General features: G+C 40.2%; 2 protein-coding genes across 3 annotated transcripts in view; both read left to right on the forward strand.

The window, feature by feature from the left end:
* The first annotated feature begins 2,419 nt into the window (after positions 1-2,419).
* Positions 2,420-3,804, forward strand: LOC118239420 (anthrax toxin receptor-like). Its single transcript, XM_035450150.1, has 2 exons — positions 2,420-2,716; positions 3,733-3,804. Exons 1-2 carry the CDS (start codon positions 2,420-2,422, stop codon positions 3,802-3,804), a joined length of 369 nt encoding a protein of 122 aa, XP_035306041.1.
* Positions 3,794-18,024, forward strand: part of Znf280c (zinc finger protein 280C) — a 46,095-nt gene continuing 31,864 nt past the window's right edge. Inside the window, exons 1-4 of one of the 2 annotated variants that reach the window (XM_027433450.2) lie at positions 3,794-3,870; positions 6,238-6,387; positions 16,648-16,713; positions 16,912-17,045. In XM_027433450.2, coding sequence (XP_027289251.1) covers positions 6,249-6,387; positions 16,648-16,713; positions 16,912-17,045 — 339 coding nt within the window. In that variant the 5' untranslated portion in view covers positions 3,794-3,870; positions 6,238-6,248. Of the gene's footprint in view, positions 3,871-4,775; positions 4,849-6,237; positions 6,388-16,647; positions 16,714-16,911; positions 17,046-18,024 lie in introns of those variants that run through there. The other variant, XM_027433451.2, reaches the window with a different exon arrangement.

Raw genomic sequence — 18,024 nt, forward strand, 5'->3', positions numbered from 1 at the left:
GGCATGAATGTAGAAGTAAAAGTGTTAATGGGGACAAGAGGGAATTACAAGAGGCGAAAAGAAAAAAAAAAAACGATGCTTAGGGGAGTATGAGGGGAATACATCCAATGTTAAATGTACTCATGTATGGAAACTGAAGGGGTACTTCAGAATTCTGAAGGTATAAAATATTAAGTAGGTAACATAGGTTTTAATCTTCATGAGTCTATTAGGCAGCAGTTTCTTATTGTGATATGAAAATCAGAGTGAAAACAAAGAATGAATTATGTTTCATCAAAATCAGAGATGATAAAAAATTTAATTAAAAAATCTAAGATGATGGTGCTTCAAAAGGTACTTTCTAGGAAACAATAAAAAAAACCTACAGTACAGAAGAAGAAAATATTTATAAATCATGTGTTATGGTTCAGATATGAAAGGCTCTCAAAGACCTCTAAACAGAATATTATTATTATACTAATATTTTCATAATTATAATAGCATGAATAACCAATGTTCAAACATTCTTCCAACTGTATGAAAAGTATTTTTCTTTTTAAAAATTCATTTATTATGTATACAACATTCTGCTTGCATGCCAGAAGAGGGCATCAGATCCCACTATAGATGGTTGTGAAGCAACATCTGGTTACTGAGAATTGAACCCAGGACCTCTGGAAGAGTAGCCAGTCCCCCCAAATAAATTTTTTATGGTTCCTTTGATCAAACTGAGATTAAGATATGTTCCATTAGCATGCAGGAATATATACTGGGTTTCCTCTATAGAGTTGAATGATGGACCCTAGTTTATTTTGCAGGCCAAGTCTCTAGGGAGATTTTCAAATATTGAATTAAAAGTGGCAGCAGATATGAAATGAAGCCTAAGGGAAGGAAATTATGTATAATTACGTCCTGGTATTCATTACTCCCTCAACATATCCCTGTAACATAATTCCTCTGAGGGTTCATGGGTCTTTCGTTGTTAATCAAGAGATAGTGGTGAGATTGACAACTGAAAGATTTTGTTGTTAAGTTTCATTGGAAATAGCTTGCTGCATGCGCATCCTCATAAGTAGTTTTTAATCTAAAAACTATTCTGTTGTCACTAAGAACTATAAGTAGAAAAAAACAGCAACAACAACAAAAGAATTATACATAGAAAGCCATTCTCTTCAAACCACACAGAATTTGCTATTTGTTTGTTTGGCAATGTTTATATTGGCAAAAATGTAAGGATAAATAAAGCCATCCTACCTACACACAAATTGAGTCAGTATATATTTTGAGCAGTGAAATTTTTCTTTTAAAATTTTTTACACTGTGCTTCTGATTGGCACATCATATAAACTGCCTCTTGGTAAAGTGAATGTTCGAGACTTTTCTTTTTTTTTTTTGGTTTTTAGATACAAGCAGCAATCTTTTGGGGGGGGGGATGTAAACATTTTACAGAGGAATCCCAGAATGTAGTGTGTGTGTGTGTGTGTTTCATGTACATTATACAGGTTGCATGTGGAGATCACTGGATAACTTGAGGGACTCTGTTCTCTCCTTCTACCCTGTGGCCCTTATCTACTGAGCCATGCTTCGGGCGTGAAATTTTTACTTTACTTGCCGGAGGTGACAAAAGCAGAATCACTTGGGTTGCCGATTTTACCTTTAAATTTTTCTGCCCACACCAAAGGAGAAGGTAGGAATACTAGGAACTACTGTTTAAAAATTAAAAGACAAGGTTTAGAAAATATTCCTGTAAACAGTTATTTTGGCAAGTGTTTTTCTTGTCATTAAAAAAAAAAAAGTTGGGCATAATCTCAGCACTCGGGAGGCAGAAACAGGTGGATCTCTGAATTCTGAGGCCAGCCTGGTCTCCAGAGCGACTTCCAGGACAGCCAAACAGCCAACGCTACACAAAGAAACCGTGGCTTAAAAAAAAAAAAAAGAAAGAAAAGAAAAAGAAAAAAAGAAAAGAAAAGAAAGAAGGAAGGAAGGAAGGAAGGAAGAAAGAAAGAAAGAAAGAAAGAAAGAAAGAAAGAAAGAAAGAAAGAAATTCAAAAGAACTTTATATAAATATAGGACTCTATACGACAGGGGCGACAAGGGAAAACCAAATTGTGTTTAAAACAAACGTGGTGGGTATCATCAGTCAATGACTTAAATAAGTCGAATTCCGTTCTCTATTCTGTTAAAAATGTATTTCTCAACACCGCTGCCGTTCATGTTTGTTTGTGCACAGCGAACTCTCGCAATTTCTCTCTGCCGCGTGCTCAGACACGGTAGGGAGCCCTAACTTGGGCGGGTCCTTGTGGCCGCGGCCCCTTTCCGCTGCCCCATGGCGGCTATCGCCGCGTAGCCTCAGCGCCTTCGAGGCTGCTCGCGGCGGCGGCGGCGGCGCACATGCCAGCACCCACCACGGGGGTTGACGGCCCTACAGCCAAGGGCCCGGATGTACGCGTGCGGCGTCGCGCTCTACCCAGCAGGCAGCGCGCGCTGCTATAAACGGGGTGTTCCCGGAGCCGCTCGCTTGGTGCTCGGGATCTCGCCGGCTGTGGTGCTGCTCGCGCTCCTCCCTGTGTGCTGCGGCCTCCGCCGCGGCCTCCGCCTCCGCCTCCGCCTCCGCCCTCCTCCTCCTGCCCCTTTCCCCCTTTCTCCCCCTCCTCCCCCTCCTCCTCCTCCTTTTCTTCCTCCTCCTGCTCCCGCTCCTCCTCCTTCTCTCAGCTCCGGACGTCCTGCCGCGTTGTGGGTAAGTCTCTCCGCCCGTCCCCGCCCGTGAGGCGAGGGAAACGGCCGCGGCCACGGCGCGCCACGGGGGTTTCCGTGGCTGAGGAGAATCGGGAGCCGGCGCCATGGCGGGTGGCCCCACCATCTTGTTTCGGGCCCGGGGGAGGGGACGACGAGGCTTTGCGGAAAGGTCGCTGAGGCAACGCGGAGCCGGGGCTGGCGCCGGTGACCGCGAGCGGCCGCCTCTGAGGCCTGAGGGGTGCGTGGGCCTCTCCCGCGCCACGCCGCGTGGGCCCCGCGCTCGGAGCAGGCCTGGGAGGCCGTGTGGCCTCCGGACCCCCCCCTCCGTCAGCTTTTTTTTTTTTTTTTTTTTTTTTTTTTTGTCCTTTGGCCATCTTTTGTACTCTGGCTAACGACGAAATCCTCCCACCCGCTCGCTAGGCTCAAAGCTCGCTAGGCTCCGCCGGCTTGGGAAAGGCTGCTGGGCCAATCGGAACTTTGCAGCCTCCGGCTCCCGCCGCCCTTTAGTTCTCCTGCCCAACCCCTTTCCCAGGCCCGCCTGCAGCTTTTCTGCGCCGGGGCCTTACTCTTCCCAAAGGGCCTGCCCTCGTCTCTCACCGAAATCTTGCACTATTTAGTTATTGTCTAGGCTCTTAGAGGATAAAAGCGCTGAGAGGAGAGACGAGGACCTAGATGCAGGATTTTCCATCAGTGAGCTGTGTGCAGGGTTTTATCACTGATGGGCAAGCACCGCATTCTGAGGTGGAAAACCTGCTGAGCACATGCCGGTCCCTCTCAGTGTGCCTCAAGTTTGAATTCGTTTCAGCAAGGCGGCTCAGCGTCAAGAGACCCACCTTCTTCCAAATGTGGGAGATCTTGTCCAAGGACCTCTCTTTGTTTGAAAGATTTGCTATTTTTTTCCTTTCAAATGTGTGAGCTCGAATTTTTGGTTTTGTAGGTTGGGGGTTGGATTATGGCTTTTAGTGTCTTTAATACTGTATTTGACGCCTAAAAACAGGTTTTTGTTTTCTTTTACAGGGTATTTGTTTGCTTTTTCGAGACAGGGTTTCTCTGTGTAGCTTTGGAGCCTGTCCTGGAACTACCTATTGAACACCAAGCTGTTCTTGAATTCACAGAGATCTGCCTGCCTCTGCCTCCCGAGTGTTGGGATTAAAGGTGTGTACGGGCTGTTTTTTCTTTTAAATTACAGTTATTTATTTATATTATTTCTTGGTGTGTGTTGGTGTGCACACACCACAATTTAGAAGTCAGATGACAACTTGGTAATACTAAGCAAGTTGTACTTCTATATTTAGGAATATATATACATTCACATAAACATATCTGTATAGAATGAAAAGGAGGCCATGTATTTGAAAGAGAACAAGGAAGGATATATAGGAGGGTATGTAGGGAGAAAAGGTAAGAGGGAAATGGTGTAATTATAATCTCAAAAAATCAATAATTTAATCAGGCAGTGGTGGGTGCATGCTTTTAATCCCAGCACTGAGGAGGCAGAGGCAAGCAGATCTCTGATTTCAAGGCTAGCCTGGTCTACAGAGTGCCAGGAGAGCCAGAGCTGCTATACAGAGAAACCCTGTCCCAGAACAAACAAATAAGTAAATACAAATTTACGAGATACAGTTTCTCTGTGTAGCCCTGGCTATCCTGAAACTCACTATGTAGACCAGGCTGGCTTCAAACTCAGTGATCCACCTGCCTATGTTTCAGGAGTGCTGGGATTAAAGGCATGTGCCACCACTGCACAGCTGAAAAAAAATCTTAAAAAAGTTGGAAGGCACTGGAGGAATGGCTCAGATAACTAACCCAAATTGGTGAGCTTTAGGTTCAATGAGAAATTGACCTCTGGCCTCTAAACCCCAAGCATGCATGCATTCATATAAACACAAACAACACAGAGAGAAAAAAAAGAAGTAAACCTATATGTTTGTAAGGCATATCCAACTATGGTATCAAAGTATGGATAAATGACTTTTAAAATATCAGTATGCATGAGTCTCCTTTGTTTCTTTAAATTTGGTATTGCCTTATTTGTCAAGTTTCTTAGCCTGCAGATTAGTGCCTGCTTTATATCAAGTAAATAAAGGAAGAAAAATGTGTTCTTCCCTCTGATGTTGACCATGTATAATTAAGGTACAGTAAAAATAGTGAAATTTTTTATCTGTCATACTAAATCTTGCATTTCTTGACAATAGACTAAATGTAATAAGTGGTAGAAGAAAAACATTGAATAAAAAATTACAAAACTGAATTATATTTTAACTTAGAAAATCCTACTTAATATTTTGGGGCATAGATTAAAAATAAAGGGCGTCAGTTCATAATATTGGTTACATTTGAGAGTATGGAAAGATTTTATGTTTCAGGGGCATAGGAGAACTATCAAATATTTAAAAACTATTACGCTAAGAAATAATTTGTGGGCTCACATTGTTACTCAGCAGCAACACTTATCTCTAGCATGCATAGGCTCTGTGTTTAATTCCCAACAGTGCAAAAAAATTGTCATGCATGCATAGGAGGCGAAATTAAAAATTTTGGAAAATGCTATCAGTTTGTTAGGGTTTTCATTTGCATGCCAATCCCAAATTAGTGTTTCAAGTACTGCTATTCAAGGCTATTCTAAAGATGGTAACTCAAGGATTCCATTTCTGCCTCCTGAGTGCTGGGATTACAGGTGGCTTCCACATAGGCTCACCTTTTTCCCTATCCTTAAAATATTTATATTTTTATGTATGGATGTTTATCTGCATGTTATATCTGCATACCAAGCACATGCATACCTGTTGCCCTTGGGATCCTGTGAACTACAGTTACAGATGGTTGTGAGCCCATGTGGGTGCTTAGAATTGAGTCCAAGACCTGGAAGAGCAATGTTTTTTTTGTTGTTTTGTTTTTTGTTGTTTTGAGACAGGTCCTTAGCTAACCTGAAACTCATTGTGTAGGTCAGGTTTGCCTTGAACTCAAAAAGATATGCCTGCCCCTGCCTGCTGAGTGCTGGGACTAAAGGTGTATACTACCATGCCTAGCTCATAACCATATTTTAAGATTGTGACACTAAGCTAGCATGATAGCACACATACTTGGAATCCTAGCACTCAGACTGAGACAGGGCAGTTGTGAGGTTTGGGTCAGTCTTAGGCTATATAATGAGTTCCAAGACAGGTTGTCCCAAATTACATAGAAAATCCCTATCACAGAAACAAAACAACAAAAACAGCAAGCCCAAAAGAGTGAGGCACTAAAATGTTTGTTATGAGCTGTGTAATTATTCAGAACTGGTAGTACTTGCAATAGATCCTTTGTTTATTCTCCCTTTCTTGGTTTTTTTGAGTGTTTATTCTCTTGATATGAGATTGTTTTCTCATTTATTCTTGCTATGATGTATGATACTTGGTTATTCAGTTATTCAGTAGTTTCCCTTAGGATTATTAAAGTATCTTTAATTAGCATACTTCCTATTAGAATTAAAGTATTTTTCCTTTTGAAAATAAGGCTTATTTCTCTTCTTTTGGAAATTAGATAATTCAAAAATGGCAGAACTTTTCATGGAATGTGAAGAAGAAGAGTTGGAACCATGGCAGCAGAAAGTAGCAGAAATTGAAAATAAAGATGACGATGATGAGTTGATCTTTGTTGGAGAAATATCAAGTTCCAAACCAGCCATTTCAAGTAAGCATTTACTTTTTTGAGTGAGAAAAACCTGTGACTATTTTTTTCAGTACTTGATGTATTTGTTCTGTTCAAAGCTTAGGAGAAAAGCAAGATAGTTCTAGGGAAATGCTTTAACAGTTAATGCACTTGCCGTGCAAGCCACAAGCACAAGTTGTGGCTGTTCTTGGCCACTAAGTCCAAGTATTGGGCAAAAGCCTAGAGATTTGAATGAACCACAAGACTCCTAGTCCTTTTCTGAGAGAATGTCTCTCACCTTTATTGTGGAGCAGCCTTATATATAATAAACTTACAAAAACCCCAGGTCAAAGGGTTCACAACAGGATATTGATCCCAGTGGGGTGAGGTCAAGAAAACAGGAGGTACCTGTGGTTATACTGGAAAACAACTCTTAGAGACCCCATTGGGGCTGGGTTCCAACATCTCCCCCTTCTTTATATATAACAAAACAGTTATCAAGGAAGAACTATAAGAATTCAACCATTCTATCTTATAATTATCTATCTTCAACGCCAACAAAGACCAGAGAAGGATAATATATAAACTCTAGAACTGACAGAGACACCTTGCTTCCTAGAAAGTCACCCAAAGTTTCTTGGTAACCTTGGGGCATTCATCTTTAGTCTACAGGCCACAATGTATCTGGCAGACTTCTCAGCAAAGCAGGAAATTCTAAACTGCCCACCTGCATTGGCAATTTGTCATCTTTTTTCTGTATCCTGTAGAATGTCTGGCAGACTCTTTCATGAAGCAGGGAATTCTGAACTGTCCTGCATTGTCAGTTTTGTACTCCATGAAGCAGGAAACCTTTAGGCATTTTCCTGTGGGTCCTGCATGTCCAGTTTATAAAGCAACAGTTAAATAGTTCAGGCAAGAGTAGCTTCTTGCCCAAACGCCATGTCAAAGGCAAACTCTATAATGAGTTTCTTGGATGCCCATCTTCCTCTCAGATATAATTGGTGTGCCAGGAGCAGTTATGTCTCACTGTCAAGAAAAATCCTAAACCATTTAAATGCCATATATTTCATAGGTCTTTGAATGGTATGAAGAATATCTATATATCTAGAAATCCTAACTAGTATCAACAAATGAAGATCCATTCCAATACAAAGTATCAACAAATGAGGATCCATTCAATACAAAGTATCATTTCCATATCATATTCCTCCTTTTTCCTTTTAAAAGTGATTGACTGTGACCACTACCATTTCTAACTGACCAAATTTAAATGAAAACAAATATTCAGATCACCTGGGCCACTGCTTCACGGGGTCCTGCCCCATGAAACCATACCAGTCTGGAAGGAATCCACAACTCTTCACCTTCCATGGAAAAAAAGCAGAAATTTCCCTCTTAACCTGTACTTTAACAACTGTTGCTCTTTCCCCAGCAATTAAACAATTCAAAGACAACACAATAGCATTCTTTTGTTAACAATCACTCATTTACGACCATACTTCATACACACGTGTGGCCACACCATACATACAGAACATACATACATCTTTTGAACAAAAGCCACAAAGGAGAGGAGATGTGGGGGTGGGATCGCCATCCTTACCATAGCTTGGCATCTTGGGAGGGTCTTGAGGACTGCAGCATCTTTGTCCATTCCTGTATGGTCTTCTTTTTTTTATCCACTTGGACATATTCTCCTTTCTCATCTGATGTGACAGATGATGTGGATGGCTTTTGATGAGGGCTCTGGGAGACCGGCTGAAAGTCCAGGGCTATGTAATTCACATTGCCAGTTCTCTTTTTTGGAGCCGAGCTGTTAATGCCACTGGATACAGGGGATGAAGACATTGGGTTCTGCATAGGGATATAGTTCTCCTCACTGTTTCTGGAGTCTGTGTTGGAGATGGAACAGCAGTACTGGGAGGAGCTGGAGTTAAAGGTGTGGTTGACCGTGGACAAAGACTTGGTGACAGGTGTCTTGAAAGGGAGCTCATTGATACTGGCTTTGCTTTTCAGCCAGGCTTGAGGTGAATATTGACCCGGGGGTGGCTGGATCTTGCTTCCTCGCTTGTCAAAGTGATGGGGCATTGTGCTCATGAGGATGTCAGAAACTGAGTTTGTGGGCACATAGTTGTCATCAGAGCTAGCAGTGTCTGATTGACCCATGACAGTCTTTTCTAGAGATTTAACAGACCAGCAGGCAGCTTCTTCACCTCGTGTTGGATACTTGTAGTCACTGACTGGAGGTCTGTGTTGAGGGCTGCCCCACAGAGGTGTCTTGTGGTGCTGTGGTGGGGGAGCTACGGCTGACTCCACTAGGAGGTCTCCAAATTCCATACACAGGATGTTGCTGGGTGCCTTCAAGGTATACACATCCTCACTATCTGCTGCAGACCCTGCTCTGAGCAGGGGCTGAGTGAAGCTGCTGAATTCAGCTGGAGAAGAGCAGAGATTATGACTGACTGAAGAAAGGTTTCTCAGGACATCAGTGCTCTTTAGTATGACTGAAGCCGCAGATCTGGCAGATGCTCTGGACCCACCTATTCCTGTCAGCATCTGTCTCAGGCACCAGGTAGAAGGTGTGCTCATTGGTAATGATATAAACCACTTTTGGAGCTCTTGTTTGTTGAAGGTCAGGGTTCTTCCAAGCATAGCACCCCAACTTTTTCTCAGGAGGCAATTTCTCCAGCCAGCCTGTGCACACCACATCGTTGCTGGCTGACTAGAGCCCGCAGCAGGCTCAAGTGGACAAAAGCACGGGCTGCTGGGTCAGCAGGCTGCTGGTGGGTAGCTCTGGAGGAGGGATTCCTCAGTGGCGGATTTATTGCATTTTTTAAAATAATTTTCTTAACATTATTGCTTAATCCAAAGTAAAAATTAAATCTTACCAGTACCTTGTCTCTTTAAACTTTATCTGTGTGATTGACCGTAATCTCTATTACAATCCAACTCTCTTAGGAGTTGAGGCACCCCTTTTCCAGTGCCTTTGCAGTCCAACTCTCTTAGGAGTTGAGGTACCTATTTTCTAGTACCTTTTGCAACCCACCCTCACAACTCCTTACTTGCTTTCCAGCCTTCTGAGGGTGATCTCTCAGGGTCCCCTTTCTTTCCCGGTCTCGGTAGGACCTCCACTTGTGGCTGCTCTTAGCCACTAAGTCCAGAGTATTGGGCGAAAGCCTGGAGATTTGGATGGACCACAAGACTCCTGGTCCTGTTCTGAGAGAATGTCTCTCACCTTTATTGTGGAGCAGCCTTATATACAAACTTACAAAAACCCCAGGTCAAAGGGTTCACAACAGGATATTGATCCCAGTGGGGTGAGGTCAGGAAAACAGGAGGTACCTGTGGTTATGCTGGAAAACAACTCTTAGAGACCCCATGGGGGCTGGGTTCCAACAACAAGTACTGGGATTTGGATCCCCAGAAGCCATTTAAATGCCAACTGGGACTGGGAGCCTTTGTATAATCCCAACTCTTTGAAAGCAGAGACAGGGGGATTACTAAAGGGAAGTGAATGGATAGACTCCACACCTTATTGGCCAGCTCTAGGTTCAATTCTTTGCCTCCGTGAATAGACTGGAGAGGGATTGATAAAGGCCCCAGCATCGTGATGCCTTGGGCCTCACACATGCATATATACCCACACAGGTGTAAACACGCATGTGTACAACATACACACACACACACACACACACACACACACACACACACACACACACGTTTTTTAAAAAAGCAAGGTAAAGGTCAGTAAGAACTTAAGATGTTCTTACACATAAAATATCATGTGTAAGAAAAAGGGAAATAATTAAATTACTAAGGATTAAGATTGCCTGACAGCATTATAGGCCTTATATGATAAAGATCCTACTTTTCAAATGTTTTACTATAAGGCTGCTGGGCATCAATCTTAGGTCATCAAGCACCTATACTCAGTTAGACATCTCACCAGCCCACCCCCCTTGTTTGTTTGTATGTAGGGCTTCCTTTCATTGAAAATGGATATTTTTCTCACATAGTATATAATCCTGATTATGTTTCCCCCTCTCTACTCTTCCCAACCTCCCCTTCCATTCAGATCCACCCCCCTTTCTGTCTTTCATTAGAAAACAAATAGGCTTCTAAATGATAATAATAAAGTAAGATTTTTTTAAAAAACTCTTAACACATCATACATAATAGGACAACAAACAAACAGAAGGAAACAGATAATAGATGTAGAAACCCACTCATTCATACACTTAAGCATCCCATAAAAACACTAAAGTGGAAGCCATAATAATATATGCAAAAGGACCTATAGGATAAAAATAGAGAAGAAAAAAATATAAACATACTAGATAAAATAAAATGAAAATTAAAAATAAGATAAAATTTTAAAAAGAAAGAGCCCTGACAGGACATTATGAAATAAGGAACCTCCAAATGTGTGTAGAATTCATTTTCAGTGCTTGCAGCCTAATCTTAATAGTAGTTAGTTTCCCCAGTGAGACTCCATTAGAGAAAATTAAATTTTCATTTGCAAGTGGTTATCAAATTGGAAAATGTTTCTAGATTAGTGGTGGGAACATGTGCCCACTTCTCCTTAAAGCTCTAGGACTCTTTCTGGTGCAGACCTGTGCAGATCCTGTACATGCTGCCTTAATCTGTGAATTCATATGTGCATCAATCTTGTTGATTTAGAGGACTTTGTTTCCTTGGTGCCCTCCATCCCCATTGGTTCTTAAACTCCTTCTGCCTCCTCTTCTCAAGGGTTCCCTCAGTCCTGAGGAGAGATATTTGATGGACACATACTGTTTAGGGCTAAATGTTCCAAGGTCTTTCTTTCTCTACTTGATGTCTAGCTGTGAGTCTCTGTATTTGTTCCTATTTGCTGCAGGAGGAAGCATCTCTCATGATAGCTGAACAAGGCACTGATCTATGAGTATAGCAGAATGTCATTATGAGTAATTTTATTCCTATACTTTGTTTGTTTTAGAACACTAGTATTTGGTTTTACCCTGGGTCCCTGGGCTATCTAGACTAAGATTCTTTGTCACCCAAGCAGTGTCAGATATGGGTTCCATCTTAAATCATATCAGGTATTGTTTGGTTACTCCCACGAGCTTTGCCACCACTACCCTAGCATATTATTTTTTATTTTTTGAGACAGGGTTTCTTAGTGTGGCTTTGTAGACCAGGCTGGCCTCGTACTCACAGAGATCCACCTGCCTCTACCTCCTAACTGCTGTGATTAAAGGCGTGCGCCACCATCACCTGGCTACCCTAGCATATCTTGCAGGCAGTACTCCATTGTAGATAGAGGGTTTGTGGCTGGGTTGGTGTTTTTGTTTCTCTTTTGGAGAGCACGTGGAGTATGTTTTTGTGAATTAGTTTGTATTCAGCTACTTTGCTGAAGTATTCAGCTGTAGGAGTTTCTCGGTGAAATTTTTATGGTCACTTGTATGTATACTAACTACTATATCATCTGCAAATAAAGATACTTTTACTTCTTTCAGATTTGTATCTCCTCCATCTCCTTTAGTTGTCTTATTGTTCTGAGACATCAAATACTATATTGAATAAAAATGGAGAAAGTAGACAACCTTATCTTCTTTCTGATTTCAGTGGAATTGCTTTGAGTTTCTCTCTATTTAAGTTGATGTTGTCTATGGGCTTGCTGTAAATTGCCTTTATTTTGTTTAGGTATGCCTCTTTTATCCCTAATCTCTCTAGTGCTTTTACTGTAAAAGGTATTAAATTTTGCCAAAGGCTTTTTCAGCATCTAATGAGATGATCATGTGATTTTTGTCTTTCAGTTTGTTTATATGGTAGATTACATTTATCGATTTGCGTATGTTGAACCATCCCTACATCTCTGGGATGAAGCCTACTTGATCATACGGGATGATCTTTTTGGTGTGTTCTTAGATTCGGTTTGCAAGTATTTTATTGAGAATTTTTGTGGGCTGGAGAGATGGCTCAGCAGTTAAGAGCGCCGAATGCTCTTCCAGAGGTCCTGAGTTCAATTCCCAGCAACCACATGGTGGCTCACAACCATCCGTTATAAGATCTGGTGCTCTCTTCTGGTGTGCAGATATACATGGAAGCAGAATGTTATATACATAATAAATAAAATCTTTTAAAAAAATAGTTAATAATACTCTACTCAGGGCATGGCAATTTGCCCAGGTGTACTTGGAGATTTTCTTTGCCGGGCGTTGGTGGCACACACCTTTAATACAGCACTCGGGAGGCAGAGGCAGGTGGATCTCTGTGAGTTCGAGGCCAGCCTGGTCTCCAGAGCGAGTGCCAGGATAGGCTCCAAAGCTACACAGAGAAACCCTGTCTCGAAAAACCAAAAAAGAAGAAGAAGAAGAAGAAGAAGAAGAAGAAGAAGAAGAAGAAGAAGAAGAAGAAGAAGAAGAAGAAGAAGAAGAAAGAGAATTTTTGCATCTATGCTTATAAGGGAAATTGGTCTACAATTCTTTCTTTGTTGGATTTTTATGTGGTTTGGGTATCAGGGTAATTGGTCTCAAAAAGAAATGGACGATGTTCTTTTATTTCTATTTCATGGAACAATTCGAGGAGTTGTTTGAAAGTCTTGTAGAATTCTGCACTAAAACCATCAGGTCCTGGGCTTTTATTTTGGATGAAAGGTTGGAAGACTTAATTTCTATTTCACTAGGGGTTATAGATCTGTTTAAATTGTTTATGTGACCTTGAATTAACTTTTGTAAGTGGTATCTGTTAAGAAAATTATCCATTTTCTAATATGGTGGAGTATAGGTTTTTAAAGTATGTCCTTATGATTCTTTGGATTTCCTCAATGTCTGTTGTTATATTTCCCTTTTCATTTCTAATTTGGTTTGTTGAGATATTCTCTCCATCTTTTAGCTACTTTGAACAGGGGTTTGTCAATCTTACTGATTTTTTTCTCAAAAAGCTATATGTTTCATTGGTTCTGTGCTTTTTTCTGTTTCTATTTATTGATTTCAGCCTCGATTTGATTATTTCTTGCAATCTTGCTTTTGGGTGTAATTTATGTTCTAGAGCTTTTTGGTGTGCTAGTGACTAGTATGAACTCTCCATTTTTTTATGTAGGGACTTAGTGCTATGAAATTGCTTTTAGAACTGCTTTCAGTCTGACCTATGAGTTTGGGTATATCGTGTATCCTGTTTTGTTAGATTCTAGAAAGTCCTTCATTTGTGTCTTGACCCGTTTTTCCATTCAGTAGTGAGGTGTTCAGTTTCCATGAGTTTCTGAACCTTTTGTTTTTCTGATATCCAGCTTTAATCCATGGTGATCAGATAGAATGCAGAGTGTTATTTCAATTTTTTTGTATCTTTTGAGATTTTCTTATGCATGAATATGTGGTCAGTTTTAGAGAAAATTCTTTGTGAGAGTCAATATGTGATTTAAGCTGTGGTAGTGTTTCTTTTATGAACTTGACACTTGTGTTTGGTGCATAAATGTTGAGAATTGCTGTGTCCTTGGTGGATTTTTTTTCCTTTGACTATGCAGTGCCGTTCCCTATCTCTTCGATTAACTTTGGTTTGAAGTCTATTTTGTCAGATATTAAAATGGCTATCCCAGCTTGCTTCTTAGTTCCATTTGCTTTGAATATCTTCTTCCATCCTTTTGCAATAGGTAATGTCTTTTCTTGATGTTAAGGTGTGTTTTTTGGATGCAGCAGAAGCATGCATTTTCCTATTTTTGCATCTATTCTGCTAGTCTGTATCTTTTACTGGAGAATTGAGACCATTGATGTTGAAAGATATCAGTGAGAAGTGTTCGTTGATTTTCTGTTATTTTGTTGTTTGTGGTGATGGTGTGTGTGTGTGTGTGTGTGTGTGTGTGTGTGTGTTTGAATTTGATGATCTGGGACTACTTATTTGTGTTTTCTTGGGTGTGGTTAACCTTTAGGTTGGTGTTTCCTTTATAGCATCTTCTGTAGGGCTATATTTGTAGGTAGATTTGGATTTATTATGCAATGTCTTATTTTCTCCATCTAATGTGATTGATAGTTTTGCTGGGCATAGTGGTTTGGGCTGGCATCTGTAGTCTCTTTAGAGTCTGTAGAACATCTGTCTAGAGCCTTCTGGCTTTTAGAGTCTCCATTGAGACTCTTTTTAAAAAGCTGTCATTCTAATATGTCTGCCTTTATATGTTACTTGGTCTTTTTCCCTTGCAGCATTTAATATTCTTTCCTTGTTCTCTACATTTAATGTTTTGATTATTATATGCCAAAGGGAATTTCTTTTCTGGCCCTGTCTATTTGTGTTCTGTATGCTTCTTAATACACATCTCCTTCTTTAGGTTAGTGAAATTTCGATCCATGATTTTGTTGAAGATATGTTTCTAGATATTGGGATCTGACACTTAAGAATGGGGATGGACAAAGCGGATAGCAGAGGGATCCCACAGGAGGGATGAAAGCCGGGTATACCATCAAGTTCTGCTTAATTCCCCTGGAATGGTGGCAGAGAATGCATAGAGGCCTGTTAGAGGCCCTCAGGTGATCTGATACAGAGCTGGGGCATTCAACTTGGAGGAATGGAGGGAGAGGTGAAGATTTGTAGCTAGCCCATCTTTCCTGGACAAAGTGTCCCCCCACACCAGTTTTTAAAGAATTCAAGTATCCTATTTGTTAGTAGTTGTCTTTTCTCCTTTTAGTTCAGATGTGCAGAAAAGGAAGTAGTTGGAATGCTTAGGTTGCTTGTGTCTAATAAGGATTCTCATATCCAGACAATTGCTTCATCATTTACACAGTTTTATCAGAGTTAGAAAACTTGTAATTCGCCAGGCATTGTGGCACACACCTTTAATCCCAGCACTCGGGAGGCAGAGGCAAGCGGATCTCTGTGAGTTCAAGGCCAGCCTGAACTCCAGAGCGAGTGCCAGGATAGGCTCCAAAGCTACACAGAGAAACCCTGTCTTGAAAAACCAAAAGAAAGAAAGAAAAAGAAAAACTTGTAATTCCCGAAATATTGAGAGTTCATAGCCAGTCTGGGCTATATCCTGAGACCCTGTCTCAAAAACAAAGTAGCAAAAAAATTAGGATGTCAAATAATTTGAGAAAAGCGGTTTTTCCCTAGATTTCCAACATGTTTTCATAGAGAATGGTTCTTAACTTTCCTAATGCTGTGACCTTTTAATACAGTTCCTCATCATGGTACCTCTAACCATAAAATTATTTTGGTGCTACTTCATAATTATAATATTGCTACTTTACGAATCATAATGTAAATATGTAATATGTGGGATATTTGATTTATGATCCCTACAGTGGTCATGGCCCACAGGTTAAGAACCATTGTCATAGAATATTTCATTTCCATAAGCCTATAGCAACTCTACTTTTTATGTTACTGTTTACTATTTTTTTTCTATGAAGAGATTAAAAAGAAAGATTTTTTTGTAGTTTTATAGAATAGTTTTGTTCTTTTTACCTGTACTAGCTTCAGAGAGGGAACCTCAACTGAGAAAATTCCCATTCCAGATAGGCCTATGAGCAAACCTGTGTGGTGCATTTTCTTGACTAATGATTTATGTGGGTGGGCTCATCCCATAGGTGATGATGTCACCACTGGGTGTTATAAGAAAGCAGCAGGCTGAACAAACCTTGAGGCCCAAGCCAGAAAGCAGCATTCCTCCAAGGCCTTTCTTATCAGTTGTTGCCTCCAGGTTCCTGCCCTGCTTGAATTCCTGCCCTGACTTCCCTCAATGATGGAGTACAAGTTGTAAGATGAAATGAACCCTTCCCTCTCTGAGTTGCTTTTGGTCACAGTATTTTATCAACAGCAATAGTAACTGTAACATGGATATTACCTTCTTGTGATGGGAAATTTTAAAATTCTGAATTTAAATATGATTTCTTAGTAATTAGAAATTTATGTTCAGACAGGGACAAGAGATAACAATCTAAAATATTACAGAGTATCCTGTCAGGCCCAAATTGACTTCTAGGGTAGTGTATCCAATTCCTTAAACTAATCAGATACTAAAATCTAGGTTTAACTTAATCTGTTATCTGATAGTTTTCCTTTCAGAGCTCAAGTAATGTTATTGAGAACCATGAGAAAAGCACTCCAATCAGGTGGTCCATAATGCAACTTCCAGACATCTAGAGGTGTGAAGTGTGGCATGAGAATTGGGCATGGATGGACTTGATTTTTGAGTAACAGGAACTTGAGTCATAAAATCTTTTCACCATTAAGGGGAATAAATATATTTCTATCTTGGTTGTGTATGTCTATTTTAGACAGTTTTCCATTATCTTAATGTATTTCATTTTAGTAATGAGTTTTTAAATATTCTTGTAGATATTTTGAACAGATGTAGTCCTGGCTCTTCTTCAAAGGGACTAAGGAGTGACTCATTCAGTCCAGGTACAGTATTACTATACTATCTTCATACTAAATATTTGCTTAAACACCTGATGTAAGTGCTAAGAACTGATCATGATCCACTGTAAGAGCAGTGGTTGTGCTTAATGGCTAAGCCTTTATTATTTTAATTTTAAACTCAACTATTTGAAACAATTGTATACCAATTTATTCATTATATTTTTGTTTTTATATGTATAGCTTTTGCTAATATATTCAAACCTACAAGTCAACAGTACAGAAATCCATCACCTAATCCAGTGACTGCTTTGCCTAAATTTCATACTGAATCCAGGTCTTCAGAAAGTTCTGGTTTTCATGCTGTTTCTAAACCTGTAAGTATTATTCAGCATCACAGTCAGTTCAGGAATACAGTGGATTGTATATATCCAGCTAGAATTAAGAATGGTTATAGCTAACTACCATAATTACTCAAAAAAATGCCACTGTCTTTAGGTTTTCTTATTTGTTTGTTTTTCCCAGACAGGGTCTCACTATGTAGCTCTAACTGTTCTGGAAATCACTATGTAGACCAGGCTGACCTCAAACTCAGAGATAGCCACCACACTCGGCTTCATTTTAAAACTAAAATCATTTCATTGTATTAAAAAGGACACTATTATGCTGACACAATTATATAGTAATAAAGTAAATATTGTGATTTTTATATACAGATGTTCCTGATATATTAAAATCAACACTACAAATCCAATGGCTACCTTACCTAGAATTTTTGTACCAAAGTCATGACTCTCTCCCTTTGCCCTTCCCATACCCAGTAACCCATATTCCACCCCTAGTATTTGACAAAGAAGCCAAAAACACACACTGGAGAAAAGGCAGCATCTTCAACCAGTGGTTATGGAAAACTGGGTGTCCACATGTAGATGATTGAAATTAGACCCATGTCTATCACCGTGCACAAAAATTAACTCAAAGTGGATCAAAGACCTCAGTTTACAACATGAATCATGGAAACTGCCAGAAGAGAACATAGGCAGTATCCTATGTGATACAGGTATAGGAAAGGACTTTCAGAATTGACAAGGGGGATCTCTTAAAACTAAAAAGCTACTGTACATCTAAAGAAACAATCAAGTAAGGAGGAAACACAGGAAATCACATTTTTAAGAGTAAATGTAGGTGTTTTTAATTGGGACTATTATTCACAAATCATGACTGTTTATTCTCAGACCCCTTGTTTAGTTCTTAAACATTTTAAGCCAGCATGGTTGTTAACATGCCTGTAGTCCTAGTACTTGGGAACATTGAGGGCAAGTGGATTGTGAGTTTGAGACTAGTCTCCTAATAAGT

The sequence above is a fragment of the Cricetulus griseus genome, chromosome X (assembly GCF_003668045.3).
Source record: "Cricetulus griseus strain 17A/GY chromosome X, alternate assembly CriGri-PICRH-1.0, whole genome shotgun sequence".
In the NCBI taxonomy this organism is placed as follows: Eukaryota; Metazoa; Chordata; class Mammalia; order Rodentia; family Cricetidae; genus Cricetulus; species Cricetulus griseus.

What these genes read in the sequence shown, in the direction of transcription:
- LOC118239420 (XM_035450150.1), top strand. Translation starts at nt 2,420, where the DNA reads ATGTACGCGTGCGGCGTCGCGCTCTACCCAGCAGGCAGCGCGCGCTGC. An exon ending in GACGTCCTGCCGCGTTGTGG is followed by an intron (nt 2,717 to 3,732) that starts GTAAGTCTCTCC and finishes TTTCTTTTACAG; the next exon opens with GGTATTTGTTTGCTTTTTCG.